The sequence below is a fragment of the Triticum urartu genome, chromosome 4A (genome assembly GCF_056163025.1).
Source record: "Triticum urartu cultivar PI428250 chromosome 4A, HENAU_Tu73, whole genome shotgun sequence".
In the NCBI taxonomy this organism is placed as follows: domain Eukaryota; kingdom Viridiplantae; phylum Streptophyta; class Magnoliopsida; order Poales; family Poaceae; genus Triticum; species Triticum urartu.
The window spans coordinates 357,911,717-357,927,677 of NC_141876.1; the positions used below are offsets into that span (position 1 = coordinate 357,911,717).

The 15,961-nt window shown below is 44.5% G+C and overlaps 1 protein-coding gene across 1 annotated transcript; it reads left to right on the plus strand.

Moving 5' to 3' along the window:
- The first annotated feature begins 1,239 nt into the window (after positions 1–1,239).
- LOC147975853 (uncharacterized) lies at positions 1,240–6,092 on the plus strand. Its single transcript, XM_087519684.1, has 2 exons — positions 1,240–3,012; positions 6,030–6,092. Exons 1-2 carry the CDS (start codon positions 1,240–1,242, stop codon positions 6,090–6,092), a joined length of 1,836 nt encoding a protein of 611 aa, XP_087375810.1.
- The last annotated feature ends 9,869 nt before the right edge of the window (positions 6,093–15,961 follow it).

Genomic DNA, 15,961 nt, shown 5'->3' on the forward strand with positions numbered 1-15,961 from the left:
CGTACCGTTCTCGCTGCGCCCGTACAGAGGAAGGCCGCTGTCGTAGTGCTCTCGTCGCGCCCGTAGTGCTCATGCTGCGCTCGTAGCAGGAGAGGCCACGCCCGTAGCGCTCTCATCGGATTTTTTTCCAAAACTATCATGTTTTTTGTAGCAATTTCGGAAACTATAGCGCAGAATGAAAAAAACGCAAAACTAGTAGCCCGTCGGCCAGGAGTGGGCCGAAAAGGGAGTTTTCGGCCAGGGTATGGACGAAGTAGGCTTTTCGGCCGCGCTTGGGCCGAAAACTGGCTATTGGCGGGGGCCCGGCCGAAAATAGTAGCTTCGGTTGCTACGCGGCCGAACTGGGCCGTTTTCGGCCCACAGGTGACCGAAGCTGGCCTTTTCGGCCAGGCTTCGACCGAAGACCTTTTCGGCCAGGCTTCGACCGAAAAGGTGCGGATAAGCACCGTCGTTCGCCCCTGCGCCTGTTCTTCGTTTCCCTTTCTCTCTCTCTCAGTTCTTCTCTGTAGAACTCCCCCCCGCGCCGATCTCCTCCATTTGCCACACATTTACAAATCCAACCCACAGAATTGGTAGATCATAGCAATCTCCACCGGCCTACGGTGTTATTTTTTGCTATGGGATAGTTTTTGATGTGTTTGGAGAGGAGCAGCCATGGTGGGGAGGAGGAGCTAGCCATGGTGGAGAGGAGGATGGGTTGGTGGTGGTGACTAGTAGCAGCAGCTGCAGAGGAGGAGGTGGTGAGGAGGAGGAGCAGGTTGGGGGCTGACCGGAGTTGAACCTCCGGTCGTCGGGGGCGGCGTTGTCGTTCTCCGGTGGTGCAAGTACTTCGCGAGGTGGCCGGTGTCGCTGAGTCAAAGAGAGAAGCAAGAAGCGGACACACACTTCGAAGGTATAATCACGTCGGGGGAGGCATTTTAGCGCATAGTTCGTGTAGCGGATAATATTAGTGTATATCGTGAATTTTAGTGTTAATATATTTTTGGAGGCATTTTAGAGCATAGTTCGTGTAGCGGATAATATTAGTGTATATTGTGAATTTTAGTGTTAATATATTTTTGGAGGCATTTTAACGCATAGTTCGTGTAGCGGATAATATTAGTGTATATTGTGATTAATATAGTTTAGTTAGTGTATATAAGTCATAGTGTGAAATTTAGTGTTAATATATTTTTGGAGGCATTTTAGCGCATAGTTCGTTGTGATTAATGAGAAGATGGCAATGTCTGACAGGTGAAAATGTCTGAATCAGTAAATCTGAATGTTTACTACGGCGCTGGTAATGTTCGATATAATGAGTTGGGGGTTGATCTTAGCGAGTTTAAAAATGGCGTCATAACACTAGCTGACCCGGACAGACTGGACATTAGACAGTTGAAGTACTGGTTGACAACTAGTTTCGGTCTGGATCCTGAAGTATGTTCCGTCAATATTCATGCATTGTGGACCAAATCTTGTAAAAATGTCAAGTGGGAGTTGATGCCGGTAGATAGGAGCCAGCATTGGTTGTCCCTGTTAAGACGCTGTCGAGACCGACGAATCCACCCATATGCACTTGTGCAACCTGTGCCGAAGGAGGAGAATACCGTACAACTCCACAGGGGGTATGAACCCGGCCAAGGCAGTGAAGTGGCTAACGAGATTGTTTTATCCGGGTCACAGCCACAAGATGTGTATGCTAGCCAACCGGAGAAAGAGTCAGAGTACGTGCCACACAATGTTTGTGGTCCTGATACTGGGCAGAGTAGCCAGTCGATAATATTAGCTGTTTCTGGTTTTGCTGATGGGGATGAGGAAGGGGATGAAATGCAGAGGGTGATGGAGGAAGAGGACGAGGATGGATTGGTGGAGGAACTGGATTCTGAAAATTCTGAGGATGAAGTTGAGGTACCGATTCCTTCTGCATGGGAGCAAGACATATCCACCGGCCTTACGGTGAACGATGGCCATGAGACTCCATGGCAGTATAATCTGAACCAAGTACAAATAGGGGCTATGTTTGATACAAAGAAAAAATTGAAGTATGCGGTGATAAAGTGGGCTATGTCTACGCAGAGGGTTTTCAAGACACACATATCAAGTCCAACAAACTATACCGTGAAATGTGTTGTAACAGGTTGTCCTGGGAAGGTGCACGGTCACGTGCCGAAGTATGACATCCACTGGGTTGTCACCATTGTCCTCCCACATAATTGTGTGAGGACGAACCTGCTGGTGAAGCATCCGAACCTGACTTCAAGTCTCATTGCGCAACTCATGTATACTGAGATAGTAGAGAAGAAAGATATGGAAGCAAAACACATCCAGACAGCAGTGAAGGTCAGATGGAATTATGTCATTCCTTATGGGAAGGCTTGGAGGGCTAAGCAGAAGGCTATGGAGGAAAGGTTTGGGACGTTCTTTGACTCATATGATAATGTTGTCCGTCTCCTGGGCATACTGAAGGAGAGGAATCCCGGCACTTATGTGAATGTACAACACATGAGGTTGCTGAGTATACCAGATTTCAAGGTGTTGAAACGAGTGTTCTTCTCATTTGCTATGTGCATCGAAGCTTTCCGACATTGTCCTCCTGTTATGTTTGTGGATGGTACATTCCTGACCGGTCAGTATAGAGGGCAAATCCTGACTGCTATTGGTGTGGACGGGAACAATCAAATCATCCCACTTGCCATGGCATTTGTGGAGGGTGAGAACTTTCTCAGCTGGGTTTGGTTCTTCCGCCAAGTGAAAATTGCCATCGTGAAGGACCGACCAAACGTGTGTGTCATTCATGACAGACATGCTGGTATATTGAAGGCCGTGAAGACACTTCGGAATCCAGCAGATGACGAACCAACACCTTGGAGGGACTTGCAGAGCCGGTGGTGCATGCGCCATCTTAGGGCTAATTTTTTCTCACAGTTCAAGAACAAGCGGTTGATGAACTTGTTCAAAAAATTATGCAAGCAGAGCCAGCAGCGGAAATACGAATTTATTTGGTCAAAACTAGATGAGTTTACTAAGAAGCAGGTCCGTGCAAGGAAGAAAATGGAAGAAGATCAGGTTAAATTAGCAGCACTCATCGCGGAGCTAGAGGAGCCAGTTGGTCTTTGTGACTTGCCAGCAATTGACCCTCCTAATACTAAGAGAAAGAAGGGAAGGGCAATAAAGAATTTTTCTGAGTGGATAGAGAAAGAGCCTCCAATGAATTGGTCTTTGCTGCATGACACACATGGAGCTAGGTATGGCCACATGACAACCAATCTTGCAGAGGTGTATAACTTTGTGCTGAGAGGGAATAGAGCATTGCCACTCACCGCTATTGTGGAGGCTGTATTCCATGGCACTTTGAGATATTTCAGAGAAAGGCACGAGTTAGCAAAGAAGCATATTGAAGATAATCAGAACACACCTTATTGTAGCCATGTAATGGAATACATGGCAAAGAAGATAGAGAAAGCAAAGAAGCACAGTGTCAGACTCATAGGGAATCAAGAAAGGAGGTATGAGGTTCAGCTTCCTACCGATGGTTTTGGTTCTGGAAATGAGTTGAAGACACACGAGGTAAAAATTGGAACGGAATTTCATCCAACGTGTGAGTGTACATGCAACAAACCGAAGTTGTTGCACCTACCTTGCTCTCATGTGTTGGCTTCCTGTGGCCAGATTCAGTTGGATGCTATATCCTTCGTGTCCCCATACTATTTAAAAGAGGCAGTGCTCAACACCTGGACAGGCAAGATGACAGGGTTTAGAGTCGTCGGCAATTTCAACAAGGTAAACGACGGTGAGAGAGTGTACATCCCGCATCCAGACCTTCGGCGAACAAGTAGGGGCAGACGAAAGGCCCGTCGTATCCGGAATGATATGGACCAGTCTGAAGCTGGTGGAGCAACCAAACAATGTTTGTTATGCGCGGCTTATGGGCATAGGATGAAATATTGTCCCGACCTGAACAAAGATGGTGCTTCCGTATCGACGAGTGCTTCCACATCGACGGCTGCGACAACAGGACCAAGAGGCAAGCGTGGTCGTGGCAGTCTAGGCCGAAGGGGCGGACGAGGAAGAAATAACTCACAAGCTATATAATGTGCCGTAGTGGGTTTTAATATGTAATATGTCAGGACTATGTTTTAATTTGTAATATGTGAGGACTATGTTTTAATATGTAATATGTCAGGACTATGTTTTAATATGTAATATGTCAGGACTATGTTTTAATATGTAATATGTCAGGACTATGTTTTAATATGTAATATGTCAGGACTATGTTTTAATTCGTAATATGTCAGGACTATGTTATAATTTGTAATATGTCATACTATGTTTTATTTGCACCTGAGATTTGTTGTTTGAATTGCAGATATGTCTTCGTATCCGTTGCTTAATGGTAACATCGATAGAAAGCACCGGGGCGCCCTTATAGAAGCGGGCAACAACTTAGACGTGTTGGTCACTCGTACCCCAAAGACTAACTGGCTGATACACGATTCATGGTTTGATAGGTATGTGTGCATATAATGGAGACCATATAATGACTTACTATGTTTGACATACTTTTCATAACCGCTAACAATCTTTTTATTTTGTAGGTTAAGTTGGGCTGGACTTCTACCCTTGGCACGGCTGGTTGAGGGTACATTGGATGAGTGGATTGATGGTCCGGACTTAGATGAGGCAGGTGAACCATTGCAGTTACACGAGAGGCAAGTGAGACGTTTCTCTTACAACAAGTCACTCCTTACCTGCTTAGTAGATAGATGGAGACCAGAAACACATATGTTTCACTTTCCTTGGGGAGAGATGGCGCCTACTTTACAGGATGTGTCTTACTTGTTGGGATTACCTCTGGCCGGTGCTGCCATAGGTCCCTTAGAGGCAGAATCTGGGTGGCAAGCAGCGATGCAGACCCGTTTTTTGGCTGCAGTCCCGACTGCTAGGGCTATAGACAACGATCCTCATGGACCTCTTTTTAGATGGTTGAGCCAGTTTCAGGTAACCACCACGGCCACTTAAACAAATGTTGTTTTTTAGTTGTCCGATGTTCATACAATTATTACGTTTCTATGTAGATTGTCTCGTTAGGACATCCCGACGTTGAGTTGTCGGAGGCTCAGATTGACCGGTCCCTAGAGGCATATATTCTTTGGCTATTCGGCAAGACAATGTTTACGGAGAACCACGTGACCACTGTCGAGGCACGACTCATCGGTATTGCACGAGAGATAGCTGACGCACGTTGCCCTGCGGATATTCTACAGAGGAGTTTTGGTCCTGCTGTGTTAGCGGCTACGTACAGAGGCCTGTGCAAAGCTTGCTTGTTGAAGTCTAGAAAATCTAGTCTTGTTGGATGTCCATTATTGTTGCAGCTTTGGTCATACGAGAGGTTCCCTATTGGACGACCCTATGTCTACATTGATAAACCTTTTGGTTTGGAGGACTTAGCTGGGACTTATGTGCCTGCTATCGGCGACTTACCTACTATGGGATCTGTTTGGACATGGCGAGAGGTACTTTTATATTAAGTACTCCCTCCGTCCGGAAATACTTGTCATCAAAATGAATAAAAAGGAATGTATCTAGATGTATTTTAGTTCTAGATACACCCTTTTTTGTCCATTTCGATGACAAGTTTTTTTGGACGGAGGGAGTAACAATTAATTCAATTATTTCTTGCCATTCAATAGTATTACTAATGCTTATTTGTTGTCATGCACAGAGACAGTTTGCGCATACTCAGGTTAGGGGATGCTACCCGTCCTTCATGGCGCAGTTTGATAGTTTGCACGAGGATCAAGTTATTTGGGAGCCATACTCGCCTCAGGCTATATCATCGAGGTACCCAGTTGGGATTTCTGGATTGTGCACTAGAGATCGGCACTTTTGGATGACTAAGGCCAAGTTGGTGTTCGACGTGACGGTTGACGAGATGTCTCTTCATAGGGTGATGAGACAGTTCGGTCTATATCAACAGCCTGAGATTCCAGATATTCCACACTTGCCAGACCACGTGCACAAGTAAGTACTAATACTATTTTAGTTGGCAGCTCTGCATTCATAATATACCTAATCATGTATCGCGCATGTCAATCTCAGGGACAGTCGCCTAGGAGGAAACAAGTCCATGGCTTATTGGCTTGAGAGCATTAACCCTTACGTTGACGAATGGACTACCGCTGCGACAAATATCTGGGGTGAGGTTCGGCCCTTTAACTGGGAAATGTTCGGGTTGTATCTGCAGCGTTACCGACATACAACAAGGATCTACTTGGTTCCATCAGCTGCTCCTGATCAGATCGAAACCCCTCTCACCAGCGATATGTACCCAACTGCCTCTGTTGTGGGAACCAGACACCACGCGGTAAATGCCTTGGTTCTCATATGTTAAGTCTTTTGTTAATCTGGACATATTCGCTTGGTTGTCTATTCGTGGTGTCTATCATACAACGAGCATATAATTGGTTCATTCTTTGTGTACAGGGTGACTTGACAGTACATGCATGAGAGGAGGTTTCCGCTTTAATGCGGCGCTTTTAGAGGGGAGAAACTATCCCACCGCGAGAGGGCGTCTCATGGTTGAGGCGTCTTGATGACAAGCTACGCGGGATTTACGCAGCTGTTACGTGTAGACGGACTTCGGATGTTGCACTTCCTCCTCCAGCACATCGTCCGCCACGTCCCTCTGTACAACATTCAGAACCACGACCCTCTGTGCACCGTTCAGAACCACGACCCTCTGTGCACCGTGCAGAACCTCATCCTTCATAGCCAGGGAGATCTTCCTGGCATGAGCCACCTCCTTCACAGCCAGGGAGATCTTCCTGGCATGAGCCACCTCCTTCACAGCCAGGGAGCTCTTCCTGGCATGAGCCACCTCCTTCACAGCCAGGGAGCTCTTCCTGGCATGAGCCACCTCCTTCACAGCCAGGGAGCTCTTCCTGGCATGAGTCACCTCCTTCACAGCTAGGGAGCGCTTACTGGCATCAGCAGATGAATCTAGGTAACACTACTCACTACATTCTTTTGAACAGTGTAGTAATCGTTCTTGCATTCTCAGCAGTCACTGATGCTTACTGGTGGTGCTTCGTTCATGCATTTGTATCAATTTTACTTTACCGCAGGCGGCAACCAGTCGCAGCCGTTCATGCATTCAGAGCAGTCACCGATCCTTAGTGGTGGTGCTTCGTACTTTGAGGGCGACCGCGAGGATGATGACCAAGCTACAAACATTTATGGCTTCTCGCAGACAGTGTTTCACACTCCACCACCACCACCGACGCAGGAGACACAGACCGTGACAGACGAGGTTAACTATGGTCGTGGTTATCGCGAGCCTCGTCCACCGCCTCAGCGCTTATCACCTTCGGGTCCTCGCCCGAGGAAGACCCAGACTCGTCGTCGTCCCCCGCAGTGATATGCTTATCTATCTATGTATGACTCATTATCTATGTTAGTTTCAGACTATTCGCAGCTGTGTGTCAGTATTTATGTATGAGACATGCTTCATGTATGTGTTACTATCGCACTTGCTTCTATGTGATCAGGAGACATATATTGTTTTATGTATGCGAGAGACATATTACTATTAATTCGCATTCTTATTTCAGTTACATTTCCAAATAGACTACAACCGATAATTAAGATACAACTTGTGCAATACATCTTACATACTACAAAATGAAATTCAGATAGAACATAATGCCCTACAATAATAAAATACAAACTAATAATGCAAATACATCTGAATGAAACGGTACAACTGGAATACATCTTACATACTACATGAAGTCATCATCATCATCCTCCGTTGATGCAGCCCTCTTGCCCTTCGATGATGCGCTCCTCTTGCCCTTCGTCGATGCAGAACTCTTGCCCTTGGTCGATACAAAACTCTTGCCCTTCGCGGATGCAGAAATCTTTCCTTTGGACGATGCAGAACTCTTGCCCTTCGACGATGTAGAACCCGGAAGCGGCGGCATGAAGATATCATCGTCGTCCTCGCTCTCCTCAGTCCATAAAAATGGATGCTTTTCTGCAGTCCTTTTGAAAGTTTCACTCTTCGGCTCCACCACCTTCTTCCACCTTTCATGCAACCTAAGAAGTTCTTGACGTACCTCCTCATAGGTCCTTTTAGGCCACCCAGACCTACGTAGTTGGTGAGCCAACTCATTCATTATGGTGTCACTACCGGTGAGTTCGTCCCATGGAACTATCCTATTGTCCATCCTGAAATCGGTAGCTAGACTCAGCAGAGTGCTGCTCATCTCAGGGTGAAAACTACGATCGAATGGATAATGGGACATCTCGACTACACTACACTGGAATGCTTATCCACCTCCGCCTGAAGGGGTTTTTATAGATACAGAGGAGAAAATGGCGGGAAAGAATAACTACGGTATGGCGGGAAAGGGTTGGCGGGAAGGGATTGGCGGGCAAATAAGGCAGGAAGGGATTGGCGGGAAAATAAGGCGGGAATGGATTGACGGGAAAATAAGGCGGGAAGGGGTTGGCGGGAAACGGGTGGCGGGAAGGGGTGGGCGGGAAACGGGTGGCAACAAAATACAATTCAGCATGAGCCATGCAACTTCGGCCTAGGGATGACCAAAAAGTGACTTTTCGGCCTAGACTTGACAAAAAGTCTATTTTGGTCTAAGTGTGGCCGAAAAGTACTACTTCGGCCTAGCTCTGGCCGAAAAGTACTACTTCGGCCTAGCTGTGGCCGAAAAGTACTATTTCGGCCTAGCTGTGGCCGAAAAGTACTACTTCGGCCCACTCCTGGCCGACGGGCTACTAGTTTTGCGTTTTTTTATTCTGCGTTATAGTTTCCGAAATTGCTACAAAAAACATGATAGTTTTGAAAAAAAATCCTCTCATCGCGCCCATAGCGAGGGAGGCCGTGCTCGTAGTGCTCCCGCCGCGCCGCGCGCTGTTGTGATGTCGCCGCGCCCATAGCCGCAGAGTCCGCGACCGCAACGCTCTCGTCGCTCCTGTAGCGGGGGAGGCCGCGCCCGCTAGACGCACTCGCCGTGCCTGTAGCGAGGGAGGCTGCGCCGACAGCAAATCCAGTGTGTCTTTTGCATAAGTGATCGAAACCCTAGGTATTGTTGCATTTTAGTTGGTAGATATTTAACCATGGTCATTGAATCCCTTTGTTTTTTGTCTGTTTATTGCATTAATTTCATGCTCGGTTGCACAACGAGTTGTTTGTAGTTGGCAGTTGCACAAATACTAGTTGCACATGGAATGTTTTCATTGCCTAGTTGCACAACGAGTTGTTTGCAGTTGGCAGTTGCATAAATAGTAGTTGCATAGGGAATGTTTTCATTGCCCACTTGCACAACGAGTTGTTTGCAGTTGGCAGTTGTACAAATAATAGTTGCACAGGGAATGTTTCCATTGCCCACTCGCACAACGAGTTGTTTGCAGTTGGCAGTTGCACAAATAATAGTTGCACAAGGAATGTTTCCATTGCCCACTCGCACAATGAGTTGTTTGCAGTTGGCAGTTGCACAGGGAATGTTATGTGGTTTGTCTCATGTGTGTTTTGGGTAAAGTGAGTAGTATGTTTTTTGTTTTTTTTATGCAACTACACATGTGTGTGTGGAACCTGGCCATGTTTTTACTTGACATTGTTTACACACCATTTGAGATATGTGTTTGTGCATTTTTTACTTGACATTTGTCTAGATACCAATTGGCAGTTCCAGGTGCATCTGTTGCACACATTTTTTGGGGGCAGCTGTGGATTTTGAAATTGCTGTTAGCCCAACCCCCAGTTTAGCATTTATAGGTACAATAGTTGCACGCATTCGGGTATCTTTGTTCTGTGGGTTTTGTACTTGCCATTGGACCAGTTCCGAGCTGGCAGATCTAGGTTCAATAGTTGCACACAGCTGGGATATGTGTTCTTGCATTTTTCACTTGGCATTACCATATCTCAGTTGGCAGAACCAGGGTCCAGTTGGCAAAACCAGGGTCCAGTTGCTGCACGAATTTTCATGTCCTAGTGGAGGGGTTCTGGTTTTTTATGCATTGTTTACCAATTTTTTGTTAGTGTTTAACTACAATTTTTTGTGCGTGCAATTAGAATGATTTTTTTGGGACCTATTTTTTTGAAGTGACAATGGTTGAAGAGGGAGATGCCAGTGGAAGTGGGGAAGAGGTTGTTTTCTTAAGCTCAGAGGGAGCCAGTATGACTGAATATATGTGCTGTTTTCTTCTCTTTTTTCCCCTATTGTTTTTGTTTTTTGGTTTTTGTTCTTTCGACCCATCCAGAGGATTGTATCAAAGGATACACGGTGGAATGGGAAAAGGGCTGCTGAGTGGGGTGTTCGTACTCGTGTTGCCCCCGATGATGGTGAGGAAGTAGGGGTAAGTTTTTAGCGGAGACTTTAACAATTTCTTTTTTATTTCTATAAATTTTGAATACGCAATGTACAATTTCGAGTATATGTAAAAGAAATTCAATATTTATTTTTTTTCTCTTTTTCATGATTTTTTAACATGAGGCATCATTGTTTTTGTAGGTGGAGGATGCTACTGCATCCCGTGCTGCAAAGCGAGCCAGAACAAAAGGAAAAAAACAAGTCCTCTGATGGGGGTGGCCCAACCTCTACAGAAGCTGCTGAGGTACCTATTTTTTTGTACATTTTCTTTTCAGTTGCACCATATGTTGGTACCAGCTGGCACCTCTGTTGTTTAGTGTTGCACATGAAAAGTATACGCTTGGCAGTTGTGCGCCATATGTGTGCATAACTATTTTAAGATAGATTTTCGAATCTCCTTACCTACCTTGTCAAATTTGAAAGTTGGCACCCATTCAACACACACTGGTACGCGTCGGTGCTATGCAAATGGTTTTTAACATCTTTCCGCGATGACATTTGGGACCATCGCCAAGTGAGTGTGGGCGATAGGGTGTCCTTCCCACATGACCCAGAAACCGTCGGAGATATGGAGCAATGATCCGGAGGCCTTCCAAAATGTAATCATGTGTGATGCAGCACACACTAAATTCTTTCGCACGTGTGGTATCAGTGATTAAACGTTTCTAATGATGCAGTGAAACCATACGGTCTGTCGTAATGAACCGTTTGGGAAACAGTATGTAAGGCACACGGCCAACATATGAACTGTGTGCGATTTATGCCCCATCGCACATGAGTTTTCAACGTAACCCGTCTGCCATGCAAGACTCCATCGCACACGTTTCCCAACAATTACCGTCTGCAATAATGTTTTATCACAAACGGTTCAGGAGCCCCTTCGCACATATACAAGTATTGCAGACCGTTTGTGATTTGTTGGGTATCACCGACGGTTTCCGCAAGGGTGACGTGTGCTTTTCATTTGGGATCCCACACGTTTCCTGAAAAAATTACGACTGAGATTGTATTTTACATTGGGCATGGTTTACTCCGAGTTCTCCTGTGCGATAATGCGATATCACAAATGGTTCCGGAGACCCTACGCACACGTAATAGCGCTGCAAATCGTTTGTGATCTGCTGTGTATCACCGACAGATTCGCTACGATTGACGTATGCTTTCCGATGTGGATCGCACACACTCATTTAGTTGAACCGTGTGCGGAGCAATTGCGAGGTTAAAACAAAAATATCCCATTTTGAATCGGCATGCAAAAAGCAAATTCGCCATAATATTCAATTGAACAAATAAACAAAAATATCCCATTTTGAATCGGCACGCAAAAAGCAAATTTGCCACAATATTTAATTGAACAAATAAACACAAATATCCCATTTTGAATCGAAACGCAAAAAGCAAATTCGCCACAGTATTCAATTGAACAAATAATCTCCACAGGAAGAACATTCATCAGATTTCGCAACAATTGCAATTGAACATATGGTAGCTAAATTCCAATGATTTGTCCACACACACACACACATATATATGCATTACATAATTAATCATAGTGTATGAATACGAAGACCTCATCAAGCGTATATATATATGTTTAGCGGCTAACTCTTACTCAATGTTGCAGGAGAAGGCATGCTGAAATCTTCATTATCACCAGTGGGATTGATGTAGTGATTCAGGGAGAAGTTGCTGATAAATCTCTGAACCATCAGCAATTCACCAACCGGGAGCGGTTCAGGGGTCCTCGGTTTTGAGATGAGCTGCAATATTTTGAAGATCAGAATGTGCCATATGAGTGGAGTAGAAGATATTAATTAAGATAGACTTACTGGTACTAATTCGTGAGGATCGTCACAACTATCAACATATTTGTAGATGGAGATCATGTGTCTACAAACATAGTATCCACAAAGGTTGGTTCGTGCTTCTTGCTGAGGACACTGATTTTTTTACAGAATTAGTCATGTATTTATCGTGTTAGGAACAACCTAATCAGTGTTAGATGTATTATTTTCTCTTTGGACAAAATAGAAAGAGGTTTATTTAGAAGCTTGAACATTTGACTAGCGTAAGAAAAGGTATTTGCAGACTGTTGGATAAATTTTCCGAAAATAACGGATTTCGGTGTGTTGCCGGAGAAACGATCTCGTGCTGCAGAGGTAGTTCCCTCTTGAACAGGTTCCCTGGTTTAGTTTTCCACAATGCGAGCACACTGCAAATGAAGATGAATTTTGACAACATCAATTATTGAACCAGATATGAATGCAAATTAATTTCAACATCACAGAATTCAATACCTATCCATGAATTGCTAAAGATGCGTCAGATCCTGAGCGTTTGTTGACTCTCTAAGAGAATCGATGTAGTAAACTATGTTCTTGTTTGGAACAATGAATACCAATATCCAGTGATTGCTATATATTAAGAAAGACATGAACTTATGAATTATGTCGAAATCTGAAAGACAATCAGTGTATGCATGATTGTTTACTTGACTTACCATTTATGATATGGCTAGAGAAATGATTCTGCATGGGCCGTGTTTTCGAAGAGACGGACGACCGTGTTAACGGCCTAGTCCCGTAGGTCCTTACCATGTATTGTTGTGCCATTTGCTAATTCAGGATCTATGAAATACACACTCTCCATTTTTCTTCTCCGGGCGTTCAATCCCCTGAGAGGAATAAAATGCAGTTAGTTGTTTATCACCTACAACCTTGTATGGAGAAGTTGATCAGAGTTTGTTAAGTATTTACAAAATCAGGCATCTAACAAGAGTGGCATCGAGCTCGTTGAAGTTGAAGAAGATATGTAAATCCTCGAAACTCACATTGATGGAACTAGCATCGTGTCGGAAATGATCTTTGTTGTAGTGGACCGGCAAACCATGATGACCTTCGACATTAGATCCATAGCAATATTAACGTAACTCACGGCAACTGGTGTTGGGGAACGCAGTATTTCAAAAAAAATCCTACGATCATGCAAGATCTATCTAGGAGATGCATAGAAACGAGAGGGGAGAGTGTGTTTACGTACCCTCGTAGACCGAAAGCGGAAGCATTGAGTAAGGCGGTTGATGTAGTCGAACGTCTTCGCAATCCAACCGATCAAATATCGAACGCACGGCACCTCCGCAATCTGCACACGTTCAGCTCGGTGACGTCCCTCGAACTCTAGATCCAGCTGAGGCCAAGGGAGAGTTTCATCAGCACGACGACGTGTTGACGGTGATGATGAAGTTACCGACGCAGGGCTTCGCCTAAGCACTACGACAATATGACCGAGGTGGAAATTTGTGGAGGGGGGCACCACACACGGCTAAGAAATCAACTTGTGTGTCTATGGGGTGCCCACCTCCCCCGTATAAAAAGGAGGGGAGGAGAAGGAGGGCCAGCCTCAAGGGGCGTGCCCAAAGGGGGGATTCCTACTCCTAGTAGGAGTAGGTTTCCCCTTTCCTAGTCCAAGTAGGAGAAGAAGGAAGGAGAGGGAGAGGGAGAAGGAAAGAGAGGGGGGGGCTCCTAGTCCAATTCGGACCAGCCCATGGGGGGCGCGCTGCCTCCCCTTGTGGCCCTTCTCTCCTTTCCACTAAAGTCTAGTAAGGCCCAATACTTCCCCCGGTGAATTCCCATAACTCCCCGGTTCTCCAAAAAATACCCGAATCACTCGAAACCTTTCCAATGTCCGAATATAGCCTTCTAGTATATGAATATTTACGTCTTGACCATTTCGAGACTCTGCGTCATGTCCGTGATCTCATATGGAACTCCGAACACCCTTCGGTACATCAAATCACATAACTCATAATACATATCGTCATCAAACATTAAGCGTGCGGACCCTACGGGTTCGAGAACTATGTAGACATGACCGAGGCACATCTCCGGTCAATAACCAATAGCGGAATCTGGATACTCATATTGGTTCATACATATTCTACGAAGATCTTTATCAGTTAAACCGCACAACAGCATACCCCTTTGTCATCGGTATGTTACTTGCCCGAGATTCGATCGTCGGTACATCATACCTAGTTCAATCTCGTCACCGGCAAGTCTCTTTACTCGTTCCGTAATGCATCATCCCATAACTAACTCATTAGTCACATTGCTTGCAAGGCTCATAGTGATGTGCATTACCGAGAGGGCTCAGAGATACCTCTCCGACAATCGGAGTGACAAATCCTAATATCGATCTATGCCAACTCAAAAAACACCATCGAAGACATCTATAGAGCATCTTTATAATCACCCAGTTACGTTGTGATGTTTGATAGCACACTAAGTGTTCCTCCGGTATTCGGGAGTTGCATAATATCATAGTCATAGGAACATCTATAAGTCATGAAGAAAGCAATAGCAATAAACTAAATGATCATAGTGCTAAGCTAGCAGATGGGTCTTGTCCATCACATCATTCTCTAATGATGTGATCCCGTTCATCAAATGACAACACATGTCCATGGCTAGGAAAATTAACCATCTTTGATTACCGAGCTAGTCAAGTAGAGGCATATTAGGGACACTCTGTTTGTCTATCTATTCACACATGTACTAAGTTTTCGGTTAATACAATTCTAGCATGAATAACAAACTTTTATCATGATATAAGGAAATATAAATAACAACTTTATTATTGCCTCTAGGGCATATTTCCTTCAGTCTCCCACTTGCACTAGAGTTAATAATCTAGTTCACATCGTCTTGTGATTTCACACCAATAGTTCACATCTTTATGTGATTAGTTCACATCTTCATGTGACTAATACCCAAAGGGTTTACTAGAGTCAATAATCTAGTTCACATCGCTATGTGATTAACACCCAAAGAGTTATCATGTTTTACTTGTGAGAGAAGTTTAGTCTACGGGTCTGCAACATTCAGATCCATATGTATTTTGCAAATTTGTATGTCTACAATACTCTGCACGGAGCTACTCTAGCTAATTGCTCCCACTTTCAATATGTATCTAGATCGAGACTTAGAGTCATCTAGATCGGTGTAAAGAGCTTGCATCAATGTAACTCTTTACGACGAACTCTTTTATCACCTCCATAACCGAGAAATATTTCCTTAGTCCTCTAAGGATAATTTTGACCGCTGTCCAGTGATCTACTCCTAGATCACTATTGTACTCCCTTGCCAAAATCATGCTAAGGTATACAATAGGTCTGGTACACAGCATAGCATACTTTATAGAACCTATGACTGAGGCATAGGGAATGACTTTTCATTCTATTTCTATTTTCTGCCGTGGCCGGGTTTTGAGTCTTTACTCAATTTCACACCTTACAACTCAGGCAAGAACTCCTTCTTTGACTGATCCATTTTGAACTCCTTCAAAATCTTATCAAGGTATGTACTCATCGAAAGTCTTATCAAGCGTCTTGATCTATCTTTATAGATCTTGATGCCCAATATGTAAGTAGCTTTACAGGTATTTTTTTCTTTGAAAAACTCCTTTCAAATTCTCCTTTATGCTTTCCAGAAAATTCTACATCATTCCCGGTCAACAATATGTCATTCACATATACTTATCAGAAAGGTTGTAGTGCTGCCACTCACTTTCTTGTAAATACAGGCTTCGCCGCAAGT